Source organism: Thalia democratica, chromosome 7 (genome assembly GCF_965202585.1).
Source record: "Thalia democratica chromosome 7, ktThaDemo2.hap1.1, whole genome shotgun sequence".
In the NCBI taxonomy this organism is placed as follows: domain Eukaryota; kingdom Metazoa; phylum Chordata; class Thaliacea; order Salpida; family Salpidae; genus Thalia; species Thalia democratica.
The window spans coordinates 39,859,158-39,870,679 of record NC_139171.1 but is presented as its reverse complement, the minus strand read 5'-3'; the positions used below and the strand labels follow the sequence as shown (position 1 = coordinate 39,870,679).

General features: G+C 25.3%; 1 protein-coding gene across 1 annotated transcript; it reads right to left on the bottom strand.

Annotated features, from left to right (window-relative positions):
* Nucleotides 1–1,445: 1,445 nt before the first annotated feature.
* Nucleotides 1,446–11,151, bottom strand: LOC145840266 (solute carrier family 2, facilitated glucose transporter member 7-like). The gene is made up of 9 exons (XM_082947458.1): nucleotides 11,133–11,151; nucleotides 8,451–8,626; nucleotides 7,744–7,868; nucleotides 6,514–6,715; nucleotides 5,280–5,646; nucleotides 4,770–4,973; nucleotides 4,322–4,527; nucleotides 3,645–3,833; nucleotides 1,446–3,369 (listed from the first exon to the last, which is right to left on the bottom strand). The coding sequence occupies exons 2-9, from the start codon at nucleotides 8,586–8,588 to the stop codon at nucleotides 3,196–3,198; spliced, it is 1,605 nt and encodes a 534-aa protein (XP_082803584.1). The 5' UTR covers nucleotides 8,589–8,626; nucleotides 11,133–11,151; the 3' UTR covers nucleotides 1,446–3,195.
* Nucleotides 11,152–11,522: the final 371 nt, after the last annotated feature.

Sequence of the window (11,522 nt, the reverse complement as noted above, 5' to 3'; positions counted from 1 at the left end):
AATGCTTTTTGTTAGTCTGACTGTGTTTCGTTGCGCATAAAATATGAAGAGCACTACAGAGTCTGTAACTTCAAAAGAAAAAGCCTGTAAATTAGAAATTGTTTAAAATATGTGTTAAGTAAGTCTATCTAAAAATAAAAGCGAACCTTTGATAGTTTTGGATTTTGTTTTGAAGAATTACATACCTCCAGAAGCAATTTAAATTTAAAACAAGACAAAAATTTGAATTAAGTTTCGAGTAAAACGATAAAGTGTTTAAATTGAACATTGAAGTTTAGTTAGTTAGCTAAGTTTGTAAAAATATGTATTTAGAGTAAAAACATGAAAACTAAATGCAAACAAGAATAGAAAAAGCCAATGGCAAAATTATTTTTCCACAAAATAATAACTTTATCGAATAAATACATAATGTAAATTTGTGCGAGAGGGTAGAGAATTTTCATCATAACTTAAACAATTTATTTTAAACAAAGTACTTGACTCTAAAGTTTGGAAAATACCCCCCCCACTAATCAAAAGAGCTTAACTTTAAAAAAAAAAATTACTACTAAAGGTTACAAATTATTAGTAATAATTTTTTTCGCTACGCTTCCCCAAAAATGTTTAAGCTTTTTACCAATTACTATGCTAATTTATATGTTTCAAATCATTATTTATATACTTTCGACAACTTAACTTGAAATATTGTGCTTTGTTTTCATTTAGTACTCTGTAAAAGATTATTTTATATGTTTTTACTTAAAATGCTTTTTTTTATGTACTATATTATTATACTTTGATTTATTGTGTTTTAACAGTTTAAATTTATTTTCTATATATTCATAATAAAAACAAGTATATGGCTTTTTAGTACTTGCTTTTCTTGTTTTCAATCATCGTGCGTCATCTGTTTAAGCGGCTCAGGTTTTGATGATAGTAATTATAGTTCTAAGTAAAATTAAAACCATGTTTTACACCCTAAAATTTTTTCAACAAGTAAAAGACTAATTATAAGCAGTTATTCTAAAATTACTCTATAATCGGAATTAAACGGAAAAAAAAATATTTTTGATGTATTCTTAATGTAAAAATCAATACGTCACAAAGATATTTTAAGTTTGCATTTTTTCTGTTAAGTAAATAAAATGTTATACGCAAAAAATTAAATTTTTACAATTGGACTGATTAGTTTTTTGAGCCTTTAGGATATTAAAATACAAACATTTCGACATTAGTAATGAGGCATTTAAAAAGCACCTACTCTTAAAATAATTGTAAATTGTAAACCAAACGAAATAAAAAAAAATTGGTAGATCGATTGATAAAACTTACTTATAATCTTACTTTAAAAAAATATATCAACAAAATCAAGTTAGTTAATATGCAAAAAAAAAAAACAAAGTATTATAATAAAGTTCAAACACAAAATAATTTAAATACAATAATTTTACTATTTTTTAATTACGATAAATTTGGACAAACAATAACTTACAGAAAAAAAAACTTATCTACTGAGCTATGCGAAAAGTACATTGAAAAAATGACAAATACTATGAAAGCTATTTACGGACACTTTACTAATGAAACTTCATGTAGAGATATGTAACAACTTAAACTTTTTAAAGAAAACAGCTTGTAAGAAAATTTTAACATTTAAAGCAGTTACATCGATAAGGTACGCACTTTGAACCCAGACAAAAAAGCGTACCTTAAAGTTTTGAGACAAAGTTTACTCTATTAAAATTGAATAATAGTTAATTTCTACTTATTTTCAAAGACTACTATTTATTCAAGTACATTTTAGAAAATAAAAAAATTTATAGATATTTTTCTGAATACTTTTACTTTTTATGATTTTTTTGTAGTTTTGCAATTATTTCTAATAAAATTGTTATTAGTATTTAATATTATTAGTATTTTTAGTAGCTTATTATTAGCAAAAATCAGTATGTAAACTAAAAAAAGTACATTATATGCATGTAAACAAATAAACAAAGAAGTTGCATATAAGAAAAAATTTGTTTGCAATCAACAAACTAATCAAGAGTTATTTAACTAAACTGCTTTTAAATTTGAATTGTAAAAAAACAAGTAAAGCCAGAATAAGCGCAAAGGATACGGTAACAGGTCACAACAAAAACGTCGTACAATTTAAAACTACCACTTTGTGCAAATATCATGACTAATTACTATTAAGAATAATATTCAATGTAATTTATTTGACTTATACTTTTAATAAGACAAATTGACTTTCAAAATACAACACTATATAAAGATAATATATATTTATACTATAAAGTTTTATTTTCATGCAAATATTGTCTACAACAGCGGTTCTTAACCTTTTAACATCTTTTTCCCCTTTTTGAAAGATTGTTACCAAATTTACCCATTTTTAGAAGGTAATTACCAAATTTACCTCCAATTTACAAAATAGTGTTTGGTGTTGAGGAACAAAACTATATTTTTTGAACTTTAAGCTTATTAAATGTAGAAAGTTGTAAAACTATAAATGTTTGTTTAACTTTGAAAAAGTTACAGTTAAACACTAACTTATAAACTAAAAAGGTTCAAAATTGCTGGTCTATATTGATTCAGACTGTTTGTGAATATAGTTTTTGTTTCCCTTTAAACAGTTTTTACAAAAAATAATTGTGTTATTTTTGTATAAAACATATTAAACTTATTTTGTTCAATTGAATTCATTAGTTTAATAACATACATAAAAAAAAACTTTTGTGTTTCAACATTTAAAAAAAATTTAGTGCGTACCCCTTAAAGTGTCTATCTTAACGATGTCTATTCTGTAACAATTACTTATAGAAAATTGATATGTTAATAAAAATTTTTGATTTAACTATTTTTTAAATGTAATTATAAAAAAAATCTCTTGTAATTTTTTTGATTCTTGTTAACTTGAGTTAAAAGAGTATAAATTTAAAGAGTAACTGAAAATGTTTACATACCAACTGCGTCTCGCGTACTATAAATTATGATTTAAAATTATATTTATAGCTTAGTATTAACAATAAAGTTCGAATTACTAAGTTGAAAAGCTTTTAAAATAATAAACAGAAAGAAAAATTAACCTTAAATAACGTTTTAACTTAAGCAAAATATTCATGTCTCAAATACCCGTAAAGTTATTTTAAAAATCAAGTTTGTACTTTAACAAATAAAATTAAAACTAGATAAGCGTGTGACGATTTGAGCAAGTTAATCGTCATCAGATGAAGTCGTCGGTTGATCGGAAGTACTTGGTCGATCTGAATTAGTTGCACTGTCATCTTCATAGTCGCTTATTACGTCATAAACGCCGCGAAGCTCGGCTTGAATGTCAGCTATGGGACGCTGATGAGTGTCGGGAACTCTTACTTTGACATAGACTAGCTGCAAAATTAAACTTGTTTTAATAAACATGCAATTAAATAATATTAATAATATTTCAATTTCAAAAGTAAAAGTTTTCAAAGTTTAATGATGCTCAGTTTTATTTTTTTTCAAACAAAGTTAAAATCTCTATAATTCCATGTAAGTTCAGTTACGAAACAGTTTTTTGAAAATAGACTGAATATGCTGCAATTAAAAAAAAACATAAATGAATAAAAAATATAAAAACAACATTACTCAGCATGTTGCAATATGATAAAACGTTTAAATCTTACCACAGCAATAAACAAAACCATCCATGGCAAATAGGCAAACCCTTGTATATAGTTTATCATGATTGGTGTTACAAACGAAACTAAAATTGCAACTATATAGTAGCCTATTGAAGATAGCCATAAAACTTTCGGACGGGTAATACAAGTAGTTAGCTCGCTTGGATAAATACTTAAGCTTTGTTTCGGACCCTGTAAAAATATTAAATAACTAAAACATACATTACATGTAAAGAAAATACAAGAGATCATGATACACCGTTTTTGAAAGCTGTTATTAGTTATCTTAAAATTTTTTTTGGGTGCTATGTTGTGAAACTTACACTAGTAAGCTTTTGCAAAAATATTAGCTAATATATTTTATTTACTCTGATTAAAGCTATGTAATATATACTAGAAAGTAAAAATTGCTTAAAGTTTAAAAATCATATTTTAAAGTTTAACGTTTTTAGTGTATACTAAAAGAAACACATCTAAACTTCTCCAAATTAGTCTTAAAAAAGATAAAAGTATATAAGTAAAAAACATAACCAGTCATTAACAAAACTAATTTAAAGGTCTTACTAATTATGCGTATGTTATAATTAAAAAAAATTCTAAGAATAATAATTATACTAAAAACTAAACAATTCAAATTATCATAAAGAGTTCAAATTTGATTTTATGAATAGTTTACTTACCTGAAAACCAAGAATAATTAGCATAGATCCAATGACGTTGAGATATTTTTCTCCTGGAAAGTTTAGTAGATCTGAAGTGGTCACTATCAGCATCAGAAGTCCTGGTATGCAAGCCAGACCACCATAGACATACAATTTTTTAGCTCCAATACGGTTTGTAAGCATGACGCTCACACAGGTACACAAAAATACAAACACGAGAAGACCTATGAAAAATAAAGTTTGTTATCTAAATTTTCCAGATTAATGGTATTATACAGTATTAATTCTTACGTATAATGATTTAGAACTTACTTACTATATTGACCAGTATTTTTAATACCTTTGTTATCTTAACTTCTAAGTTTATTTTTCTAACTTAAGAGATAAGTTAACGTAAAACTTATACTACTCTAACTGTTTTAATTAATATTTAGTTGCATTGGTGTAGTTAAGTATTTAAAATAACCTAGAGTATAATTAGAAGCTTCATTTTCAGACAATCCAACAAACATGAACATTTGATCTGAGTAGTACAAAACCAAAGCAATGGTTGTAAATTGAGCTCCAGTAACTATAGCCATGGTAGCTACCAGTTGTCTCCAATAGTGTGGAACTCTTAAAAAGTCTCCAATCGTTGCAACTTTTAGTGATGTGTCTCTTACTATTTCCTCTGCAAAGTAAATTCAGAGATAACAAAAATTAATTGAATTTTATTTATCTTTCTAACAATGTATCATAAAAATCATAATACAACACTCAGACTATCTATGCTTATACCCTTACAACATTTTTTTTCCTTTTTAAAACGGATAACAGTATATAGGTAATATTTTTCAACAAAATTCTGAACTCAGCCGTTTATATTGCGAAAGCTTGAATCTAATTTAATTCAACATAAAAAAAAAAACTATTGTATTGATATTAAGATAATAACTTTTCTTCATCTATTTTTTATGATGAAAAAAATATAACAGACCTCTAATTGTTTCGTACTCCACCAAGTGATCGGCCTCATCGCCTTTGCGAAGCCGCCCAAGCACGTCGAACGATTTTCCTTGAAAATTTTTTCCCAATTCAATGCTCACGCTGCTTTTTTTAGGCTTGGAGAGCAGTTTTGTTTTTTCGTTTGGAGCAGAGTCTTTTTCATCTTTCTTTCTAAACTCTTTGACCATGAGGTAGCATGGAGAGTTAGTGATGAATGGAAAGCATATGAAAAATACGACGGATAACGAAACTGGGCTGATGAAAAGAAAGCGCATCGCCTGGGAATTCCCCAAGATTTTGGGGTGTCCAATTACAGCTCCTATAATCAAGCCACCTTCTACTAACCACGCCAAAAGTCCCTAAATTTTTTTCATACAGATTTTGTATAACTGTTTTGTATATAATATGTTTAATGCAACTAAATATTAAAATTTACAACTTTGAGTGTAAATAATTAAGTTATTTTTTTGTATATAATATTTATTATAAGGTTTTATAATTTAGGAAAAAAAAGAACAAATACAAACACTATTCAAAACATTTTAAATACAAGTAATGTTTGATAGTTAAAGAACCTAACAAAATAAGTTAGCTTAAACATATATACTAACAAAAATTTTTAAAAAGTGTTCAACTAAAAAACACATATGAACATTCTATATGTTGAAATAAAAACACATCTAGGGAGTTTTCGTAAGTTGGAACGTAATAATCTATGCAATCAATGAAAACTTTATAGAACTGTATTATCAATTTAAATTGAGAAACGTCGTTAGTTTTAAATAAGTCGAGTAATTTTTCAAATTACTTTACAAAAAAAAATATTTAAAAAATATACTATATAAAAAATCATTTGTTTATAGGTAAATTTATAGATATAAAGTAGAAGGTTTTATAAGGAACGGGTCAGATTTACTGAAAAATGTTCTTTGCGGGCTACAGTATTATTTTAGTATATATTACTTAAAGAAATAAATAGCAAATGTATAATGAAACTAATTTAAAATTGGTAAACAGAAAAGACCTTATATAAAAAATACAATTATAATGCTTTAACTTGTTTTCACTGCATCAAGTTTCGGGTTGTTGTTTGCCGACCCCATATTTAAGAGAATAAATTTTTTAGAATTTTTTAGTGGTTTAAATTGTTAATATTAAATTTAAAACAGCTTGCTTTATATAAGCTTTAATTACAAACAAACGTAAACGACAGCTAATAAACATACTTGAAAAAATGCAAGGTTTTTACGGTTTGTTATTTCAGCCACATAGAGAGGAACTGTACTAAAGGCGATACCGCGAGCAATACCGCTAATCGCTCTTCCTACTATAAGAATTTCGTAAGACTTGGAAACTTCGCTGACAGGCGCCATCAGGACTGAGGAGACTATCCACAAAACGTGAGGAAGTGCTACACTTTGACGACGGCTGTTTGATAAAATTTATTTAAAGAAATGAAAAAAGAACACAACTACTTGTATAAAAAAAAGTATTTTAAAGCACTCTATTGAACCTCTTAGTTTGTTTTTAAATCATCAGTAAAAACATAGATTGGAATAGGAACCGTTTGTTTTGAGTTATACTTTAAGTAAAATCTACAAAATTGGTATTTTAGCTTTTGTTTGTTTTAGTAACCAACAAGTATTTCGATTTTTATTCAGCAAACGTGAGATGGTTTTACCACATCATCTAACAATTGACTGCACCGCACGACCACCAACAACAGCTCATGAGACGTTGCCTGATGAGTCTTAATGAGATTAGAACCAGGTCGCAATCATATGAGCTCTTGTTGATAGTTGAGTATACATTTCTGAATAAAACTTTGTCAAAACAAAAACTAAAACATATAAACATAAAAGCCAAAATGTAATGATTATAAATTGAATGTATGGTTTTGTTGACAAATTAATTTCACTTGTTTTTATGCCACTTCTATCAAGTAACTTACATTATTAAAAATATTTGAATAAAACTATTTAAGTTTATCTTAAAAAAATTCTTAAAAAAAATACGATCTCTAGTTATAACTATATAATGTAATATTTATAAAGTTATAATGCTTTTTTAATATCAATGACTTTTATTAAACTTTGAAATAAAACGAAATGAGAAAATTTTAGTAATACTGTAATCATGAAAAGTAATATAATAAAAAATAAAGTTATTAAATGTCTGTGTTTTAAACGTTTATTTAAAAAAAATATTTTTCTAATATTCAAAATTTTATTTTCTTACACTTACAAAGTAAGCTAACAAACATTACCATTATATTTAAAGTAAAACTTTATTTATATATTACCTAGATTAAAAATTACTAAGAATACTTTATTGCTACAAAATTTTTCTTATTTGAAAAGATTTACAATGATTTGTTAATTGTGAACTACTTCTTATGTCTTAAAAATAAGCTTGAAGTTAACTTTTAGTAATTAAATTATCATAATAGATCAAACCTAAGATAATTTACACAGAAATGAATTGAAAGCGCCCCAATTAAAGCTCCAAAGTCATATGCCGACTGAATACATGCCAGTATGATGTCACTTTGCTTTTTGGTTGCAGTAACGTTGTACCGTTCCTAAAAATATAAACAGTTTGTGTTTTTACGTTATATTTTGGCTGTGTTTTTACTGATAGGCACAGTAAGTTATTTACTTTAAAATAAGTAGAAAAAAGTTGATACATTTTAACGAAAACAGCATCAAGTAATATTTTGTTCTAAGAAAATAATAACTAGTTTGATTTTTTTTACTACAAAATAATAAATATTACATAAGTAAAATTAATAACTTTAAAGGTATTAACAAACAAAGTATATTTAAGTAATACTTTTATTTAATTACTTAGGAACAATAAAACAATTTATCTAATAAAAACTATAATAACCTACTAGTTATTTTTGTATTTTATTAACCAAACTAATACAATAAAGTGTTAGATGATAAATTAGAATCTGAATATAATTTAAGTAAGTATATTATACTTATTTTAAATTTTAATCTGCAAAAAATGTTTTGCTAACAGTGCTCATCAGTGCTAATAAAATTAGATACTTATTCGAATAGAGTCTTCATAGTAAATAAATAAAACATGCATCAATATTAAACAAAAACGTTTTATCTTGAAAACTTATACTTTGGATAAGTAAATAAAAACTTGCTTTATAAGTAATATTCACGAAGTTCTGCAGGGCTGGAGTGCATGGGTTAAGGTATGAGAGTCCTATTCCGATTCGTATAAAACTGCAAGCTTGACATAGCACTATGCAAAATACTGCATACTTGGAATTCTCATTCATTTTTTTTTTGTTTTTGTTTAGATACGTCTTTACGAAAACTATTGATAAATGTAGTTCTAATTAAAGTCGATTTTGGAATAACAATTAAATAAAGTAGTTTTGAACGAAGTTCTATGAAAATAATCTAATAGTTTTGGTTTTGATCGAAATGAGGTTTATCTATTATTAAACTCAATGTTTTCACTATAAAGATTTTATAAAGACTATAATAAAAACTAATATAAATAAACCATTGCAATATATGTTTAAAACTGTGTTATAAATTAAAGATAGCGATGAAAACTCAATGCTTTTATTTGAAAAATATTTTAGTAATGTAGATCATTTGTAACATAATTTTTAAATTAGTTAAATTTAAATGGTCTTTCTAAGATACTTTTGCTATCATAAATACAATTGCTATTGTAAGAGATTAATAATATTTGGTAAAAAATACCTGAAAAGCACAACAATATTAATATAAACCAAATAAGGTTTAAATAAAACTAACTAAAACAAAAGTAAAGGATGAAAAAAACACTTATAACTAAACAAGTAATGAAAACTTGATAATAGTATTTTTCTCCAAACTCTTTTTTAAAATAACTCTTTATAAAAACAAAATACTGCTTACAGTATCAGCTGCAACCATCGCGAACAAAGTCTAAAAAAGCAAAAATGCAACAGGAATTAGTTTCATACTTTGAAAAATGCTTCGAATATTTTTAATCGAAAATAAGTTTCTGAAGCTCTTATTTGTTATGCAATACATACATACTTTCAAAACTCTTTTGTCAAAGTATATCTTATAATATATTTAATATTATGTTTTACGACACCTTACTGTATTATTAGATTTGTTGTAGTTTAATTTAGAGGAACTGATAAAATACTAATGTTAAATATCAAACTTAACTTTGAAACGTTTTTAAGTTAATTAACCTTTGGTTAATAATACCATTTTAAATTACTTTATAACATTTAGAGTACACAAATTTAACCAAAAAAATGTTAAAATAACATGTGATTAACAATGTTTTTAGAGGTTCCTAAACTTTACGGATTGTTTAAATAAACAGAGTTTGTCATACATAAAAAAAATTAACTCTTTCAAATATGATCAATAAACCTGATGTGTAAAAATCGAGCTACACACGTTTTACTTTGACTATTTTGAGCTATAAAACAGTATAATTTTAAACAACTTAAACTGTTTCAAAAATAAATAAAGCAACAAGTTACAGAGTTTATTTTAACATGATTATATTTTTGCGTTAGATTATATTTTTGCAAAAAATAGATTTTACAGTAATCATATTTTTGCATGAAGAAAAATAATTTTTTATCTGAAAATATTTTAAAAGGTTAAAATAAGCATTCTTACTTGTATTACTCTTATTTTAATAAAAAAAAAACACATTTTGTTTTTTAAACCAACAAATTTTACACGAACGTCTTACATTTAAAGCTGAATTTAAAACTATATAATAATCATTGTAAACGCAAGCAATAAATCCTTAAACTGAAGAGTATATAATTTTTTAATAGAGAACAGAGGAAGAAATTGCCTCAAGTACCTTTAATTTCGTATTAGATTGGTATTTTATTATAAAAATTGACTATAACCTTTCTAAATAAAAATTAAACAAAATTTTAATAAATTTATTTACAAAAAGGTGAAATTTAAATAATAATTAAAATACTGTACTACAAACCAAAAGCTTCAATCTATACTGGACGTATGCAACTAGAACCCAATCAAATACTCAATTAAGATTATCCTTAGATATAAAGTGATTGTCAGTATAATTCTAAAGCATATAAAAACAATACTACAATGCAACTTGTATATATCTTATTTGTTCGATTGGTTTTTTAGCAAAATATACTTCAGCCCAATTTGTAACTTGTAATGTAACCTTTTGATGGCTCTGACTTTTAAAGTCAATATCGTGCTTAACATTAAAAATATTTGTAACAATCATTCGGTTTATCTTCACAAAATATTATAATATTAAAATGAAGTCTTTTAAAAACAATTTATTTCAAAGTGTATTTTGTTAAGCACTTGAAAAGTTGGTTTCAGTTTGTATAATGGTTAAAACTTAAGTATCACAGGGCTAGGGCAGATTGTACAAGCCACGAAATTGTTATTATACAACTTTTAGTACTTGTTACGAAATCTTATGTAATACAACTATTGAGAATGTCAATCTTTTTTACATTATCCTAATTAAAAAGAAATATGGTGTTATTTACAATAAACATTTTTCTAAGACTGATTTTAAATTTTTTAGATTGAAAAAAAACATATGATTTAGTAGCTGCTTTGATTGAAAATCTTCAACTAAATTTTTCAAAATGCTTTAAATGCTTTTATAAAGTATTTCACATTTCTTATTTAAAGACGTAAAACAAATGTAATTTTCAAGTGACTTTCTTTTTATTTGTCACTAAAAGTATATGAATAATCTATTCACTAAGCTATATATGAACCTGTTTCTTTAAATATAAGTTTTAAAAAGCACTTATATATCTTAAACGTCAACAAAATAAAAAACTCACAATATCAGTTTGAAATACTTGTACGTTGTAATTTAGAAATCTAACACTTCTTAATTTTTGTTTTATCCTCGTAGAAATAACTTTATTTTAGCTCTAAAATTTTATTCCTAATAAACAAAGTTTTTATTTGCTTTGAGAATCAGTACAAACGTGAAGCGTTCTAAGCAACTTTCAAATAAATATATTCCTTTGTTTATACTACATATGTTTTAAAAGTCATATTCGTGGTTATCTCTTTTACATCTTTTCTTTCTCAACTAATAAGCAGCTATCGTTACTTGAATTACGCAGTTTTCACAAACAAGTATGTACGACTTTAATTAAGTAGTTTTTTAGATAGTTTTCGCTGTTACTATACTGCTATTAATTTTATTAACACCAGTTTTAAAG